General features: G+C 38.8%; 1 protein-coding gene across 1 annotated transcript in view; it reads left to right on the top strand.

Annotated features, from left to right (window-relative positions):
• The window catches only part of LOC108788892 (dynein heavy chain 5, axonemal-like), a 237,649-nt gene that overhangs the window by 24,518 nt on the left and 194,212 nt on the right, over positions 1–18,919 (top strand). The window contains exons 19-23 of the mRNA XM_018558793.1: positions 848–987; positions 10,633–10,784; positions 12,241–12,416; positions 15,115–15,216; positions 18,361–18,484. Of these exons, the coding sequence (XP_018414295.1) occupies positions 848–987; positions 10,633–10,784; positions 12,241–12,416; positions 15,115–15,216; positions 18,361–18,484 (694 nt within the window). The remainder of the gene's footprint in view (positions 1–847; positions 988–10,632; positions 10,785–12,240; positions 12,417–15,114; positions 15,217–18,360; positions 18,485–18,919) is intronic.

Here is an 18,919-nt window from a genome sequence, read left to right as displayed (position 1 = left end):
TTTTTAATCTTGAGAAATCAACACATCTTAGATGTCTGAAAATGTTCCTTAGGGCTTGTGTTGGCGAGCTTTTGTTCACATTAGATCTGCTTCTCTCCTTGTACAAGTCTTTTGATTATAAAATAAGCTTGAAGCTTTTAAAGATAGGTCAGAAGGAGATCAACTGCAGGTTAACTGCAACTCTCAACCAATTCTGAATAATCACAGAAATGTCTCATATTGATGTCAAAAGCATGCTGCATTTGCCCATGGACACAGGCCCTATAACTCTTTTTTTTTTAACTAAGAGTTCATTACTTTTAGTAAGCTAATGGAAAAAAACATGCTTTTGTTTCCATCTGATGTGGCATAGCAAGCTCTACGTGCTGTGTTCATTCTATAGCTAAATAACATTCTGCTTGGATAGCACTGAAACAAATACAAAACAGTGAAAAGCAATACCAATACCTATACGTTTTCCCAGTTATTTTTGTTGCTTTGTTTACAGCAAAGTGTGAGCTTAACTCCTTGCTGCCGCCTCCCAACTGCCCTTTAATGGGGTCTTAATGCTAGGAGGACTGGCTGTCACAGAAATCAAATGATTGAGAGGCCCATCCTGCTGGCCTCTAATTTCAGCACACAAAAGCAGAGCCCCATTGATGCATATATGCAGCAACCCTACATTAAGGTCCTGCTGCTGTATATATGTGTTATGCCAATGGGAAATAGTTAATAGATATATAAACAAGTGCATATGCCATCTTAAAATGTTTTCTTTTTTTCATTACTCAGTTTGTGTTGTTTTTTTAGTAAATGTTTACCATTTATGTTCAGTATGTCAGTCTAAAGTCATAGTTTTTATGTATAGGAGTTATTTGTTAACTTGGATCCAACAATCCTAGAAGTGCTTTATGAAACAAAGTACTTGCATAAAATGGGTTTGGATGTGCCAGATGTCATACATAGCATCGCCACTAGAGAGCAGCAGATTAAAATCCAAAAAATAAAGTAAGTACTTGTTCACTTCTTTAACTCCTTTTAAAACACATTTTCTCAATTGTAATATGTTATACTAAGATAAGAGCTGATGTGGAAGAATATAAGATGTGGATTATGGAAGTTATCATTTACATTTATGGATTGCGCCTAATAGTGGACTAAAAGTAGTCATGACAACATGAAACACTACATAATACTTGTGTAACAGATGCTTCCTATACAATTTCTATAATGCAACAGAACAAAATGAGGGGAAGTTATCAAAACTGGAGCAGAAAAAATTTGGAGCAGTTGCCCATAGCAACCAAACAGCTTCTCTCTTCAGTTTGTTCAGTTACGCTAATAAAAAATAAGAGAATAAACTAAATGGTTACTTTGGGCAACTGTTCCGGATTTTCTCTGCTCCAGTTTTGATTATCCTCAATGAATTTAAAGTCAGCTATTTAAACATTGCACAGTTTTTTCATTCAACTTTTAAGCAATTTACAGTTAAAAGCTGCAATGTGTCAGACCACAGAACCGAATCTAGCAGTCAGCAATGTAAAAACCGCCTGATGGTAATTTCTAAGTGTATAATAAATATATCCTTCAATCTTTAGATACATATTAAATCTACTAGCGTAGCATAAAGTATCTGTAAACATAAAACTGGGTGTGCATGTTAAACACACAAGTATTAGTTTGCTTTTGACAGATCACAGATTGTGCAAGTCTAAATGTCTAATCTTTTCTAGCACACTATGCCATGAAGAATCCACTTTAAATTATACAGTTGTGTGAAAAAGTGTTGGCCCCCTTCCTGATTTTTCATTGTCTTGCACGTTTGTCACACTTTAATGTTTCAGATCATCAAACAAATGTAAATATTATTCCAAAACAGGCACTTGCCAAAGTACTCCCCCAGACGAATAGAGGCCTCACCCCAAACTTAGTCAAAATCTATACATTATACAACCTAGGTTGTGCAGGGTTTTTTTGAGGGTACTCATATAGTTATAATTCGTACAAATTTGTTGATGTTCATATAAAAGATTTTTTGCATAATTATGAATATTAAAAACAATGCTCATATATATATATACATGATTCTTTTAACCCTAAAATTATTACTTCTTTTCACATTTCATAATATTTTATATATAATTCATATTTCACTATGCATATTCATAATTCCTTGATTTTCGTATGCAGTGTTGTATTACCTTGTTAGTCCCCTACGCGTTACGCTCGTAGGCTTCTTCAGGGGGATCGGTATAAATCTATTTGTAAATACATGATACATTGTTCATCAACATGTTTATATGCGATTTCATAATCCATTTATAAATCATATTTTCCAGTTTTCAATGTTTCCATTCAGCTATATACATTTATTCTTAGTATGATTGAATTGTACAGCCACTTACCTAGGGGTCAAGTATCATGAAGAGACCTAACACCAGGGGGACAGGAGCAACCCCCGGAATGTACCATACGGCGGAGCCACAGACGCACAAAGGGTCCAGGGGAGCTCCAATATCTAAAACATAACCGTGATGATAGATGTATGTCTGAATGAATGTAAATATTAGTCAAAGATAACACAAGTAAACACAACATGCAGTTTTTAAAGGAAGGTTTTTATTATTAAGGGAAAACAAAATCTAAACTCACATGGCCCTGTGTGAAAAAGTGTTTCCCCCCCTAAACTTAATAACTGGTTGGGCCACCCTTAGCAGCAATAACTGCAATCAAGCGTTTGCTATAACTTGCAATGAGTCTGTTACATCGCTGTGCAGGAATTTTGGTCCACTCATCTTTGCGGAATTGTTGTAATTCAGCCATATTGGAAGGTTTTCAAGCATGAACCGCCTTTTTAAGGTCATTCCACAGCATCTCAATAGGATTCAGGTCAGGACTTTGACTAGGCCACTCCAAAGTCTTCATTTTGTTTTTCTTCAGCCATTCAGAGGTGGACTTGTTGGTGTGTTTTGGATATTGTGCTGCTGCAGAACCCAAGTTCACTTCAGCTTGAGGTCACGAACAGATGGCCACACATTATCCTTCTGGATTTTTTGGAATTCATGGTTCCATTTATCACAGCAAGTCTTCCAGGTCCTGAAGCAGCAAAACATAGGTGTGATAAACCAGAGTTAAGTTATGTTTTAATAGGGGGGGCAAACACTATTGGATTTGGATTTTGTTTTATAATGGCTCTCACTGTAGTTCGCTGGAGTCCCAAAGCTTTAGAAATGGCTTTATAACCTTTTCCAGACTGATAGATCTCAATTACTTTCTTTATCATTTGTTCCTGGATATCTTTGGATCTCTGCATGTGTAGCTTTTGAGGATCTTTTGGTCTACTTCACTTTGTCAGTCAAGTCTTTAAGTGATTTCTTGATTGCGAACAGGTGTGGCAGTAATCAGGCCTGGGTGTGGCTAGAGAAATTGAACTCAGGTGTGATAAACCAGAGTTAAGTTATGTTTTAATAGGGGGGGCAAACACTATTGGATTTGGATTTTGTTTTCCCTTAGGGCCTGTTCACACGACGTCCGTTTTCTGTGCTGACCTTATCCGTACGCTCCTGCACTAAATATGCATCCCAATGTATCCCTATGTGTTTTATGGGCTACAGTTCTCACGTGCGCAGTCCGTTCAGGTTACGACAGAAAAAATACTGCATGTCACTTTCTCACGTGCACAGTCCGGTCAGGAAACGCTGCAAAAACGCAACGAAAACGGAACACGATGCAGCTAAGCAAAAAAAAAAATGTATTCTTGCTCCACTTTTTATGATGTCAGAGGCAGTCAGAGTGGGAGATAGACAGACAGGTTGGGGTAGAGGTAAAGACATGAACTGCAAACATTTTAAACATGCCCATTACCTTTCCATGGGCATACGAGTAAAGGAAAAAAATGTATCCGGGTGAGCTCGCAAATCCTCATATAAACTCCAGGACTGACCCTTGGAGTCCCGGAGCCTCAAGATCGGGTGTACCCAATAACGACGTCTCCTGCGAGCTCGTTCTCTGCAGATTGCTGTAGTCAGCACCATCAACATGCCTGCAAACATGTGATACATGTCTGATCACCAGCTTTACATACACAAAGGGAAGTAGATGTTACGAGAGGGCGGAAGTGACCTCAGAGGAAGAATCTGCATACTGACAGCCCCACGGCTTGAAAAAAAAATGAACTGTCATCATCCGGAACGAAAACGCGTCAAGAACGCACTGCATGAGTAGCACCGCGGCTCCAGATCCGCATCTGATCCGGACCTGATCAGGACCTAAAAATCATGTGAACAGGCCCTCAATAATAAAAACCTTCCTTTTAAAAACTGCATGTTGTGTTTACTTGTGTTATCTTTGACTAATATGTAAATTTGTTTGATGATCTGAAACATTAAAGTGTGACAAACGTGCAAAACAATGAAAAATCAGGAAGGGGGCCAACACTTTTTCACACAACTGTATGTAAACCCTAACAATAACAATATACTTACCTAATTTTCTCCCATTTGGTTAAAACACCATTGAAAGCATTTTCTTATATCTGTTTGATAAGTTCAAAAAATACCTGTTGATCCTGCCTGAAATCTCCGCTCACAACTTCCTGGGCTCTTTGCCTCTGCTGACTCTTATCAGTTGGCATTTCAGGGGGAGCGTGGTGGTGGCATTCATTTTAATGGTACCGCAGATATGACTCCTGCCCGCAGTACAATCACCTGCACCGCAACGTGTGGTACCGCAATGCCCCGCATTCCAGTGCGATGTCATCGCAAAAAATAGTGCATGCACAATGTTTTGCAATCGCATTGCATGGGATTTGTAGTTCTACAACAGCGGGAGTGCCAAAGTTGCCTGCTTCTGCTTTAGAGTATGTTCCTCACAGACCGATATGTTGTTGCTCTAGGCACCGGTTCTAGTGAAAGAATGGGAATGCATAGCTGTCGGTTTTATTTCAGCCAAACACACTTAATGGTACATTGTAGGCAAAATCATAAATTAAACCTTGAGCATAACTTACAGTCATTGATGTGCTGCCCAAGTTCAACTCACTCATGTTTTGTCTGTAATTTGGTGATCCTTTAATGTATCTGCTGGAAATGTTGGAACACCCACCTAGCTAACTCCCACATAAATAAAAAAAAAGTAGGTTTTAAACCTGCCTGGGAAGTTTAAATGTCATTAATGCCTAATAGAGCAAAGCAAAAGGGTGTTATACAGCACAGGAGCCATAGCCAGTTGTACCTGACCACTTATTTGTTAATAAATGTGTCACATATTAGGCAAGATAATACTGTAGTCTTGTACTTCAAATGGAAAGAATATATGAGCCAGTTTTACTGTTTATGTGCATGTGGCTACTATCAGGTAATCATCAAGGGGAATTAAGCACTCTCGTTACCTGCTGTTTTAAATGTCCATATTTTCAACTAGTCCTTATATCTTTTCTAATGGTACTCAATGGCATCCTGTGCTAATTTCTATATGTCTGATTGAACGTGTACAGGTATGCTTTCTTTGAGACTGGTATCTGACAATCACATATGGCTAAAATTGTCTTTATCTTGTGTATGTTTCACAGAGAAGTGATCTTGTCTAATAAGACATTCTAGAATGTAATTTGCACTTTCAGCTAGGGGCCCGTAGTTGGTTTTTAGCAGTTTCTCCTACATCAAATTATTTTACCAGAAAACTAAGGAAAGATAGCTCACAGCGCATTACGTTTCTATGGCAGGATGGATTTTCTATACAAACTTCTGTTGAGCTGAGGCAGGGGAAATGTCAGAAGAAAACTGGCTGATAGGCATATATCTTCTTCTTTGTGTTCTGTTCACCTTGTTATCAGTGAGGAAAGGAAATCCTCTATGTAAGTGCTACTGTGCACTGTACCGCTAAGCTGTCTTACGCCATATTTTTTGAAATACACATGTATCATGAGATCTTTTTCTCAACTGTTCTCACTCCTTCCTCATGTGTTACTGAATAGCTTTACTTTTATATTCTAATAATGAAGGTAATACTATTTTGTAAGTAACAGGGCAGTGTGGAGTATGCTGTATATACATTTATTTTCTTTACACCATAATAGAACAACATGGCATGTAATATGACAGGAGCAGTGCTTACGTTGGTAAAGCTCAACTCCGAACACAATAATCTTAATGGAGTACAGCAAGGTGTACAGTTCCTTTTCTAAAAACCCACCTGCCAAATTCAGCATGGTCTTCGTGTCCCCACAAATTAGCAGGTATACATGCAGGTCAAAGTCCAGCTCCCGCTGAACTTCTGTTCATGCTCCAGCTGTAGTGCTGCATTTCTTAGAGATCTTAGACTTGGAGCTTTTACACTGCCTGTCCCCCAAAAAAAAAAAAAGTCACACATTCTAATATTTCATTGTACCGTGTTTAGATTTGTTTACGGCATACATTCAAGGTGCCACCAGTTTGATAAGCTTATGCAGTGTCACAACATTTATTTCTGTCCAGTGACATTAATCTTTCACCAAGATCTTGTAGTGATGATGGGAGAGTTGGACCACTGTGTAATAGACATGTGCACCAGCAAAAAATGAGTTTAGTTTTGTTTCGTTTTGAATCGGATTTTGCATTATTTATTTTTTCGGATTAGGGTCCGAAATTACATTTGTTTCGGATTCGGATGGATTCGTTAGCGGTAGTCCGCTCAAATGTCGTTTTTGGACGAAATTTAGTTTTTTGGACGAATTTTCGTTGCAGCAAAATGACATTAGAAAAAAAAATGTGAATTTTTTTTTACAGTCTGCAGAAGATGAAAAAAAAAGCGTGAGGTTCCCCCCCAATTCATGTTAGGAGGGAGCCCACCCAAGTTAAAACACAAAAAAGTGCGTGGGGTTCCCCCCAAAAAACCCTACAAGACCCTTTAGGTGACCTAACAGTCCTACCAGACCCTTGATCCAAGCACTGGCCTGGCAGGGCAGGAAAAGGGGGGGGCGATCGAGCGCCCCCCTCGTTGCGCCTTACCAGGCGACGTGCCCTCGGGATTGGGAGGGTGTCCCTATGCCGATGGGGACAAGGGTCTCTTCCCCACAACCCTGACCCGGCGGTTGTGGGGGTCTGCGACCAAGGGGGCTTATTTGCATTCGTCCGAATTTCGTTTCGGGAATTAAACGAATCGCTCATGTCTACTGTGTAAAGTCTTCTCCAACACATGCAAAAGATTTTCAATGCAGTTAAGGTCTGGACTCTGTATTGGCCAATCCATGTGTGAAAATGAAGTCCCATGCTCCCTGAACCACTCTTTTACAATTTGAGCCCAATGAATTGTCATCTTGGAAAATGCCTGTGCCATTAGGGAATTAAAAATCCATTGATAGAAAAACCTGGTTATTCAGGTAGGCAGCTGACCTCATTTTTTAGGCACATAGTGTTGCCGCACCTAGACTAATAATCCCATGGAAGTCTCTGACCTATTTGCTTGGCTAATTCCAGGGGGTGACTTTTTTTGGACAGTGTTTAGTTTCTTTGAAAATGCAGTTGGCTACGGAACCAGGATATGGGTGCCAGAAGTGATAATAGCTCCATGGACACTTTACTGAACAAACAAGAGACTTGGAATCCACCATTTGCAGCAATCAATATTATTTTTTTTACAATACAGTCCACATGTTTACAGATTATGGTGGCTCATATTGTCTAGTTTACTCTTACTGCTCACATCTAAACATTTGACAGTAAGGGGCTGATTTATAAAGTGTTCATCCAGGAATTCCTATGCTCCTCGGCTCGGCAGTAATGTGCTGCGAATATTGTTCGCTTAGCTATACCCTGGACAATCTAATTGGTAAATGATGATTGACCAAAATGCATCTAGCATTGATGTCCTTTTTGTCTCACATGCTGTAATAAAAACTTGAAGATCTGTTTAAGTTTGGATGCTGGCTTTTTTGGGAATAATTTTTTGCGTGTAGAATTGCTATTTTATTGACATGTATGCAGTATACTTGTGATTAAAAAGCATTACTGTTTCTTCCAAAGAGGTATGGTACAAAGTAGAGCTGCTGATTTCAGTGACGTACCAAACACTACTTGATGTTGATTTTACTTGACGTGAGCAACCAAGGGGAAGAAGGCTGCAGACTTTCAGTAAAAACTCTGACCTGTACTTACCAGGTTTACAAATAATATTGAAGAAAAAACGGCCTCCCTAAGTGTTGCAATTAATTTCAGGTCACTAGGCTTAACAGCGCTCTCTCTTCCTTTGCTGGCCTCCACTGGAGAAAAGGACATGTAACATCTCATCTGGATAACTCGGCTTGTTCTAGCAGTTGACAGGGAGCCAGGAGCACAGCACTGTCTGTGAATCTGTCAAATCCAGTTGTGACTTTAGAGGCTCTTGTTAGGAGAGCAAACTTGAAGAAAAGAGAGTGTTCTTTGGCCTTTCAAGCAATAACCGAGCTGAGCTGAAATGAGCTGAGGACAGTCAGCACAGGACCGCGTTGATGCTGATTGCATGTAAAAATCTGATTTTTTTTTTTAGCACAAGGGCTAAAGCTAGAGAAAACATTTTTGATAATTGTGGTGTTGCACCTGGTTACATGTTATGCACACATTTTCTGTATGCTTTGTTCTCTAGAAGTGATAATGAGATCTAGAAACAATATAGATATGTATATCATTAAATTAAAAAAAACTGTATAAATATCAATATAATTCCACAGTTAAACATTTTCTGAACACAAAAAAGTCTGATTACTTTTTTCTGTTCAGTCCTTTTTTTTTAATTAAGTAAAGCTATACCTGCTGTGCTGCATAGACAGGTTACAAAGTGTGTGCTGTGTGTAATAACTATTATATTAGTGTGTCTGTGGGCTTCTTGGTTAGTAGTGCAGTACCGTGGTTGTATCTTAAGCAGGCCATACACTGTTATATATACCTGCAGGCTAAATAAATAAAAAAACAGATTCCTCTATCCACGCTGAACAGAAAGGATAGATGAGTCTCTCTCTGAGCTATACCTGAATAGTGATTCCCTACTCATGTATCACTTCCCCCTCCCTTTTAGATTGTAAGCCCTCATGGGCAGGCCCCCCCTTACCATCTTGTATTGTGATTTTAATGTCTTCCTTATATTGTAAAGCGCTGCGCAAACTGTTGGCGCTATATAAATCCTGTATAATAATAATAATAATAATAATGGCAGCCGATTGGCTCCTGTCATTATTTGTCCGAATATTTTCCAACTGCCTCCTTTAATTTTCTTGTCGAAAGGGCCACCTACTGTGTAAATTATTGTGAAAAAACAGATAAAATGTGCACAGTGTATGGCCAGCTTTACTCTCAGTGCAAGCTTAAAAGATCTGACTGACTAATAGTGACTCTCTATGGGGCTTATGTATTAAACATGTGCTAAAAAAAACATTTCTTGTTGCCCACTACTCTCCCTACTGTCATTTTGCAGTACAGAGTTGGAAATAAAACAAGGGTTGTGGCAGGTTGCTATGAACAGCAGGAAATGCTCTTGTTAGTTCACTATACATACATAGACCACTATGTGGCTGAGATTTTTACTTAGCATTTGCGAAGTGTTAAAAAGGCTAAGTGTTAAAAAGGTGTGTTTTTAGCAAAACATTCCCGAAACAGTCCCTGGTACTGGTAGCTGCATGGATGAACTTAATCAAAATGTGGGCAGATATAGGGCAAGTGTCTAATGGCAGTTGCATTTTGTATGTGGAATGTAACGTTTGAATTTTAAATTAGATATTTACTAATGTCAAACAGACAGATGATACAATGCACATAATATCGAAAAAAATAATAATTTCTTTAATTAATTATTTAAAACCATTAATTCTGCATATCGACAGAAAACAAACAACCTACTGTACTAATGTTGCTCTTATCATGCATTATGTTCCTTTACATTTATTTCTCCATTCAAGCCAATGTGAATGCATTTAAAAGTAACCTCATACATTTCTTGAACTTATCTCATATTTATCTGAGACTGATCTGAAATGCATGCTATATTTCTGCATTTCACTTGCTTGTAAGTCTGAAGCCTGCATTAGGTAAAGTTATTAGATATTGATATAGTGGTTTGGATGTGGCCAAGCTTACCTCAGGATTTTGCTATAGCGCATTAGAAGGATAAGAGCAGCACAATACGTGATTCAGTCCAGGAAGAATTTTTATTTTCACAATATGTAATCAAAAAGCCAATGCATTTTGGGTGCTCAGAACTTCCTTTATTATCAGATCTTGTGTGCTGACAGTCTGTCAGTTGATGACCCAGATATCATCCATATTTACAATGGTTGCCCAGTTCAAGTTTGGATTTACTGTACACAAAGCCCTGATGAAGGAATGGTTCTAAGTTCATGAAATGTGTTGAAATTTTGATAACGTATTGTAAAGAATAAACAAATCTTACTGGACGAAATTAAGTTTTGTGGTGCTCTCATCCTTCTAATGCTATACAGATTTCTACTGGGATCCCCCAGTTGACAGAGAGCTGACCTGATTTCTGTCTATTCCAAGATCCAGCCCTATTCTGACACATACCAGAATTTGACCATCACATATTGGCTATTATGAAAACACACATTGGGTAAAACTTACAGTACATAGGTAAGAGGTTGTTCACCTTTGATAATTGTTTCCACCTTTGTTTAAAAAACATTTTTTTCAGGCTACAAGATATGCTGATGGACTACCAGACATTTGTTAATAAAATCCCTGTTCTGCTGAAGCCACTCATGTCACCTTTTATCACCCAAATTGAGGAGATGTTGTCACCGGGCCTCACACAGCTTTCCTGGACCTCCCTTAACATTGATAAATGTAAGTATACAGATCTCACTGTTTGGAGACAACACTTAACCTTTAACTATATGAAGCAAGTTTTGCAAGTATAAACTATCTGATTAATCAGAAGCCATGTAAAAGTCAATAATTCAATGTGCACGCAAACACAGTTAATTGAAATTTTATGTTTTATCCCGTCTTTGAATTTCTGCAAACTACCAGCTGTTATGTCTCATTTTGCAGCTTCTATTTTATAACTTGGCAGGACTCTTATAAACGCTGGCTTAAAAAGAAAAAGATAGTGTTGGTGTCAATATTAAACATGCATATGTGTATAACATATGCATGTTTAATATTGACATGAGCTTTATATTCTTCTAAAGCTAATATCAAATATCTCCTTGGCCTAATGGAAAGCATTAAGCTGGGTATACACAGTTAGAAAACAAATCATTTTTGGAGCTTTCGTTTAATTTTCTAATAGTTAATGGGGTCAAATCGATGATTGATTGGTTTTGACCATAGTGAGAAAAAGAACCGAAAGAGCGGGATGGAATATTTTTCTCAAATGAACAAAATTGTAACAGTGAATGTGTTTTTTGTTCAGAAACCTCCATTTATTAACATTTTATAGTAACATAACATGATCAGTAAGCTGTTGAAAATTTTAAATAAAAGAATATGCCTACAGTTTCTGACTATTTTACACCTACTTGCTCTATAAGACAAAAATATTAATTAATATTAATGAGCAAATAGGTGTAAAATAATATTAATGAAAACACACAAATAATAATGGCCAGAAAAGACACACAGACTGTGAAAACTGTAGTGTCCCCCTACATTAGTGGTCAGCGGAGAAATGCCCCTTTACATTTGTGGTCATTGTAGGTGGGAGATCAGTCATTGTTCACTGCTCAAGGAACCCCTAGAAACCTCTGGAGGAAGCTTAGGGCCCCAATGGAACCATTGTTGAGAAAGCCTGTCCTATAACATATACAAGTATTATAATCTTCTTCACTGCTTCAACTTCAAAAATGTTGCCATATATTTTCTTGCCTTAGTTAATTTGACTAAGATCTAAACTGTTAGACACTGTCGCTATGCCCATTAAGGACAGAGTTAAGTGCCTCCTGATATTCCCTCACCATCTCATCACTCCGGCAGAAACCTTGCTCCATTTTTGTAATGGAGTGGGACTTCCAGGCATGGTGGAGCATGTAACCTACACCATGTGACTTGTGCTTGAGCCTAAGCTGCAAATTGCTAAGACTGAACACTGTCACATGGGGTGGCAGTGTTGTCATCCAACTAGGCAAGCTCCAACACCAGAGCTTACTCAGTGTGGGCTGCTGCAGAAAGGAGCCTTCAGGCAATGTGGTTTGGGAGGTATATCTTGCTGGGAGGAGTGGGCTATCAGGTGACAGTGTCTTCTTAACATGGTGATTAATTGATTTTACAATTTTATTATAATGTGCCTTTTTTATTTTAGACATTGCAAATGTTTACAGTTCACTGAGAGATATAGAACAGATATGTAAGGAAGCTTCTGACATACTGGAGTGCCGAATTGAAAAATTACTGTTAGACATATCAGAAACAGCGCTGGTGGATTTGCCTGAAGATGATGCAATTACAGTCCCAACTTTTCTAGAGAGGACAGAAAAAGTAATTGCTGCAGCAGCAGAGACATTGGCTATGTAGGTATTCTGATGTTTAGGTTTTTAACTCAAAAGAATGCAGTGATTTAACACTTGAATAGCTCCAGCTCTAAGAAAGGTGTAATATATTTGGGTAAATAAAAGTTTACTATGTTTAAAAAATATGTGCTTATTCAACATGTTTAAACAAAGTGTATATGGGGTTTATCTAGAATTTGATGGTTTTTATAGCATTAATGTGTCCAGTATTTAAAAATATAGTAGACATCATCACCAAATCAAAGAATGTACATAAGTCCATAAGTTAAAATAAAGTTTGGCGCAACTAAACCGACACACGTTAAAATATACTTATCCCTACGTTAAATGGGCCTAGTTGGAATTAAAAAGTATAGCCTAGCTCCTTGTTCCTGGTACCTCCACCCCCCCCCCTGCTATGAATATAGAATAGATAAATGTTTCCGTGGTCATGCTTAAATATGCAGTCTGGCTGTCTGTAGTTGCCTAGATCACTTTGTAGATATGCAGTCCCTCTAGAGGCAAGGCGATCTACACAGAACGAGGTGTATTGGGGTGATTGCAGATCTGCAGTAGGCAATATTTTACTGCTACCATGTATAACTAGTTGGGAAGACCTCATACCATCATATGAAGAATTGGAACATCGTATGACTATGCCACAGTATTCTGTTTAGCTCCGCAGGGCACGAATTGGGACCTAAGAGAATCAAAGTTAGAAACTCAAACCTTAAAGGAGAACTATGAGGTGAGTGCTTTTCACTCACCTCATAGTTCTAGCCGACCTGTGACAATGAGACTGTCACAGGTCGGCTTAGTAGATCGGGAGGTGAGCGAACACATACCGGCGTTCGGTCACCTCTCGATCCTGGATTCCCCGCTCCGATCCGCCAGCGCTGACTGGCGGAACTGACGGGGCGGGTACAGCTGTCTCTGCCTCTAGATAGGTAGAGCCAGCTGTCAGTCACGCAGGACCGCTTCAGCTGCAGCGTCTCAGTATACCGTGAGCAGCAGCTCGCGGTATACTGAGCCTAGGGTGACGGGAGGACGCTAGTTTGTGTCCTCCCGTTACCCTAAGGAGAACTATGGGGAAAAGCCTTAACCCCATAGTTCTCCTTTAAAACTAGTCTCACTGAAATCTCTCCTCTTTGCCATTTTTTAAGACTGCAGTAGTTTGGGATACATTAGAAACAAACAGTAAAACTTTGAGGTAGATTTGATAAGAAACTAGACAAGAATATGTTATTTTATCACTTTTTTCCAGAATGTGCACTTCTCCCTAGCAGGCTAAATCACAAATAGATTAATTGGTACATGTATTGACATGCAAAGATAAACAGTTCTATAACGTCTTGGAACCACTGTGTTTAAATTGTACATTTGATTCAATACTTTTCTTCTTTGTAAGTGCCCTTTCATGACTTCTTTGATTGTCTGATAAAATTAGACTCAAAAACAAAGCGTTCACAAATATCTCCTCCTAAGCTATCTTAAAATGTAAATTTTATTCAGCAGTATCTTCATTAAAGTACTCGCAAGCATATACTTTATGTTATAAACATAACAAGATAAATGCTTAGAAGTATTTGCTAGGGTTTGTTCTATCTATCTATCTATCTATCTATCTATCTATCTATCTATCTATCTATCTATCTATCTAGTATCTATCTAGTAGGTAAGTGTCCCTGGAGTCTCTGCAAATCCCCATGCCAAAACCTTTAGGCTCACAACTTACACATTACAGTCTGACCGTACAACCACTGTACACTCAAATTTAGATTGACCAAAACTGTAATATAGGGACCTAATTTAAGTATTCAACTAATCTGTATACAATCAAGCAGGCTCTTGCACTACATGCTTGTTGGTAGATCTAACAGAGATTGTACTATCTTATTGTAAATTGTGTGTTGAGCTTTAGTCCCAATCATTAAAACCAATTTAGAAGCTAAAGCTGGTCTTATTCACACTTGAGTGTTTTGTTTATTCTCAATAGGCCGTTCAAACCCGAGCAATGTATCACTTGTCACCTGTTGCATGAAGCTAGAGAACATACATGATCTTCTTTTGGAGGAAAGTCTGTTTTTGGCCCCATAGACCTTAATGGTAGCTCCGTTTTAAAAGTCTATGTGGCCAAAAACACACAATTCTGCTCCTGTACTACAAGTTGCATATACAAACACAAAAACGCCTATTTTTTTATGTGAAGCAAAGGGCAAGAGTGTGCACTAACCTATAGTAGACAGTTAAAATTCCACTTAGCAGCAATTTAGTATAGTCCTACAAATGTAATATGACATCTTACTTAAAGAGAACTGCAGTGGTTTCATTTTGTTTACATAGGGATATGTACAGTAAGTGAAATGGTCAACCTGAGAAAAGAAATAATGAGATTTCAATCCCAGCATTCATTATTAATGGGAGCTGGCTGACTGTTGGGGTTCAGGTTAAGAGTCCATTTTAAAGGTTAGCCTAAAGAAGAAGGTTTGCCTTGTATTATTTTTCACAGCTCAGTGACCGAACTCATACAATATATGTTGCTTTTTTTTTAGCCCATGCTTCTGTATGCAGGGGAAACTGAAATACAGGCTTTGACAGCTCACTCCTTCTCATTCCCCCACCACGATCTGCAAAGGAGACGGCCTCTTCATTAACAACTCTTATCTAACTGTTTCTCCACTTTCCAGACACAAGTGAGATCACAAGAATACAGAAGGAGCGAGCACAATTCCACAGGAATCGGCACAGGCTTTAGAACTGGAAGGGGAGACTTATTTTGTGTTGAGAAGGTACAGAGACAGTGAGATAAGAGCCATCAGAGTGTGGTCAGGAATGAAGAGGAGTGAGCTGTCAAATTCTGTAACTCAGTTTCTACTGTACACAGTAGCATGGAATAAAAAGCAAAATGTAATGTGGTAGTTAAGTAACTGAGCTGTGAAAAATAATACAAAGCAAGACTTCTTTTTTAAGTGTTAAGAGTTAATTTGAAGAGTTACATTAAGGCTTAGGTTTGCTTAAGAATTATGGGGTAATTTATTGGGTTGTGTTAAGCAGTATTTCCAGGCAGAGCAGTGCAGTGAGGATTACTGGAATGGGGGCCACAGTAAGTGTTGAACTGGGTCAGCAGCACTTTGGGGGGTAGGTAACAAGTGTTTAAAGGATATTTGTACCAAAGGTACAGTTGTTGTTTATTGGGGGCCCCACTGGGTGCATATACTCTCATTCCTTCACTCCCCATGGTACTCTTTGTCTACCAAAAGGGAATACAAATGTTCAGGGTACTTCTAGGTATGGGGGAAAAAGTGATTCACTACTCTTCCTTATACATAACAGTGCTGGTGCTTGGCTATTCAGGCACTCAGTGCTGTCACATAATGCAGGGAAGACAGTCCTCAGCCCTGTGAAGCTCCAACTTTTGAGATGGAGCTTACATAGGACTTCTTATCTTCTTGGCCAAACAAAGTGACAGGAAAGCAAAGGGAAATGTAGGATATGCAACTGGTGGGGTCTGCATTAAAGTGAGCCTTCTGCTTTGCCATCAGGACAAGGACAAGGGGTAGGTAGAAAAGGGGTGGCCTCGAGTTTCAGCAAAAGGGGGTGCACAAATGGCAGGACCTTGCTGAGATAGTTCACAGCCTATGCTGGGGGCCCATTTTGGTCTTTTTGACTTGGGAGCTAAAGGACCTTGTCCCAGCAGTTTGTCCTTAATGGTAAACAGAAGCTGTATAGATAAAATATGAGCCAGTAACTGTCTGTGCCATTCACTAAACAAAATAATAATACACAATAACAATCCATCTGTATGGGGGCTACATTCACACTTGAGCGTTGGCGTCTTTGGTCCGGCACAATAGAATAACATGAAAATCTAAATATTGAGCTTTGAAGCACTTCTGGAAACGTGCTTCCAATTTCTTGAGCTAGGGGGCTTGGTAATATAAGTATTTTTGTGAAGACTACAGCATACAAAATCCACACAAGAAAGCCGTTGTATTTGAAAACCTGTGGCACCAAAGTTTTTCTCTTTACATGTATAAATTAAAAAGTTGATCTTCTCTTTAACTTTCTGCATTCTTTCTGCAATGATACCTTATAGGCAAAGCAAGCAAGTAGAGCTCTGTTTGTATGAAATGATTGATTCCCTAAAGAATAAGCTAAAAGCACCGGACAGGAATAGTCTACAGGTAAATAATGGTTAATTTTTATAAATTGATAGCATCTACATGCACACTGCAGTGCCATTAGGGATTGCTGACATGATTAGACTTCTTACATACATGAGACTGTTGTGAATGAGTTCACATTTATTAGCACATATCATCACGGTCCATATTAGTGGCCAGGTATCAAGCAGATATTCCTTTCCTCTCATATAACTCTTTAACAGACTAATTCTAGTTAGGAGGTCTACCGGCCTCCTACTATTACTGTACAGAAACAATTAAGGTGTTCTCTTCTCCATTAATAAAGCAATCCGTGTCACTGACAGACTTCTTAGTATCACTTTACATTTATCTTTAACAGAGCATTGCTTGGTTCTCAATCCAAGCCTGGAATACAAGACATTCAGAAATACAGGTCAATCAATTAGAAGCTGTCTGCATTTAATGAACTGACCTCTGACAAATGTAGAGCAGCAGTAACACTTACCATCTTCAACACTTCCTGAACATTACATTCTTAATCACTAACATCTAGCAGGCGTGCTACTATATAAGGCAGGTTTAATTTTCATTATATTTAGGAAAGGTGATTATTAAAGTGTATCCAAAGCCAATAACAAAAATGTTAGATATTGCAACTTGCTAGTCCTAAGATGTGGTGTCTGCATTAGTTTTCCTTTTTAACCCCTTCGTGACTGACGACTGTCGGCTTTACAACAGAAGCGATTCTGGCGACTTACCTGTCACCAGATCGGGCTCCGTTGCCCCTCCTATGGGCCCTGGACCGGCTTCCTTGGTGTAAAAATTTTCTTAAAGTCCCCCGCCCCCAGGAGCACGCGCGTTGCCACGTAAACACGCGTCGGGTGCGCCTACGTATGAAAACGACGAACGCGCTACACATGTTGGGTATCGCCGCACACACCGGAGTGAGAGCAATAATTCTAGGGCCAGTATTTTGGGGTATCTCTAACTTGATGACCTGTGGGGGCTTTTAAAGCGTTTTCTATGGATTTTTTTGGGTACTGCAGTTTTTCGCCGTTTCACGGACGCACGCAATTTCTAACCTGGGCATGTTGGGCATCGTTTTACTCGTTGTAACCTCATCGTTTATATTTCATTAAAAAATTGGTATTTTGTTGTGTTTTGGGCCATGTAATTACATTTTTCACTAAATGTTGGGGTTTAATAAGGAGTTGCGCTAATATTGCGCAACCTAAAAATTTGCAACTACCACCATTTTATTCTATAGGGTCTTGGCATTCAGAAAATATATAATGTTTGGGGGTTTTAAGTCATTTTCAGGCCTAAAATGTGGAATATAACATGGGTGCAAAAAAATGAAAAAAAGGCCTCAGTCATGAAGTGGTTAAAGGTTTTTTTTGTCCTCTGTTTTCCCTGAGTGATTCTGCCAGTAGCATCCTTCTATCCTAGGGCGACAAGGGTCACTCACCATACTGTATCTATGGAGAAGAAGCATTATCAGAATGGGAATGGAAGTCTCTTCCTCTCCTATATGGGAAAAGTTCTGTAGTTCTTAGAGATACCTGAGAACAATGCAACTGATAAAGCACAGAAAGTTATCAGCTGCCAGATTTCTGACAAAATCAATGGGTATTTTTACAATTAACAATCCGATAGAACAAAACACTTTCAATGGTATATTAAACAGGCCAAATTAGACCAAATATGATAATTTTACTGTTAGGGTTTACATACCTTTTAAGACAAATTTGTTTTTGCATCATTTGATTTTATATGTTTCTTTTGCAGGACTCATTTGTCTGTTTGCATCTTGATGCTAAACAAAAAATGCGCTGTCAAGAATGTCTTCCTTGTAGTTACTATAATGTGATGGGCCATTTGTGCCAGAAAAATACAGACTCCCTTGTGAAATGTAAGTGCTACTGTTAGTGGTTTTATTGGGGGTTGGTTTATACCACAGTTTTTTTTTTTTTTTTTACATACATGCTTGTAAAATGCTGTAAAAATGTGTAAAACTCTAAAGATGCAATAACAGTCTAGTATGGCTGAAATGACCTGCTTTCATGACCTTTCTTAGTGCTGGGTCCCTTCAAACCACTTTAAATTTGGTAGGTATGCCAGCTGCATTGTCCTATTTATCGTTCTTAGCACATTACCCTAGCCACCATTATGGAAATCTGTATGCATAGGGTTAAATTCAAATAAATACATAAAACTTTAGGTTAGCCTCCACCCAGCAAACAAATTCTCTTCTAGGAGCCCACCATAGAAAGCGGTGACTGTGAGTGGACTTTAATGTCTGGAGTGGGCAATATTAAGGACAGTGCAAACTTTACAAAATGCTTTG

Source organism: Nanorana parkeri, unplaced genomic scaffold, assembly GCF_000935625.1.
Source record: "Nanorana parkeri isolate BGI_ZX_2015 unplaced genomic scaffold, ASM93562v1 scaffold359, whole genome shotgun sequence".
NCBI classification, from domain to species: Eukaryota; Metazoa; Chordata; class Amphibia; order Anura; family Dicroglossidae; genus Nanorana; species Nanorana parkeri.
Note: the sequence above shows the minus strand (reverse complement) of the source record. Positions and strands in the feature narration are given on the sequence as shown.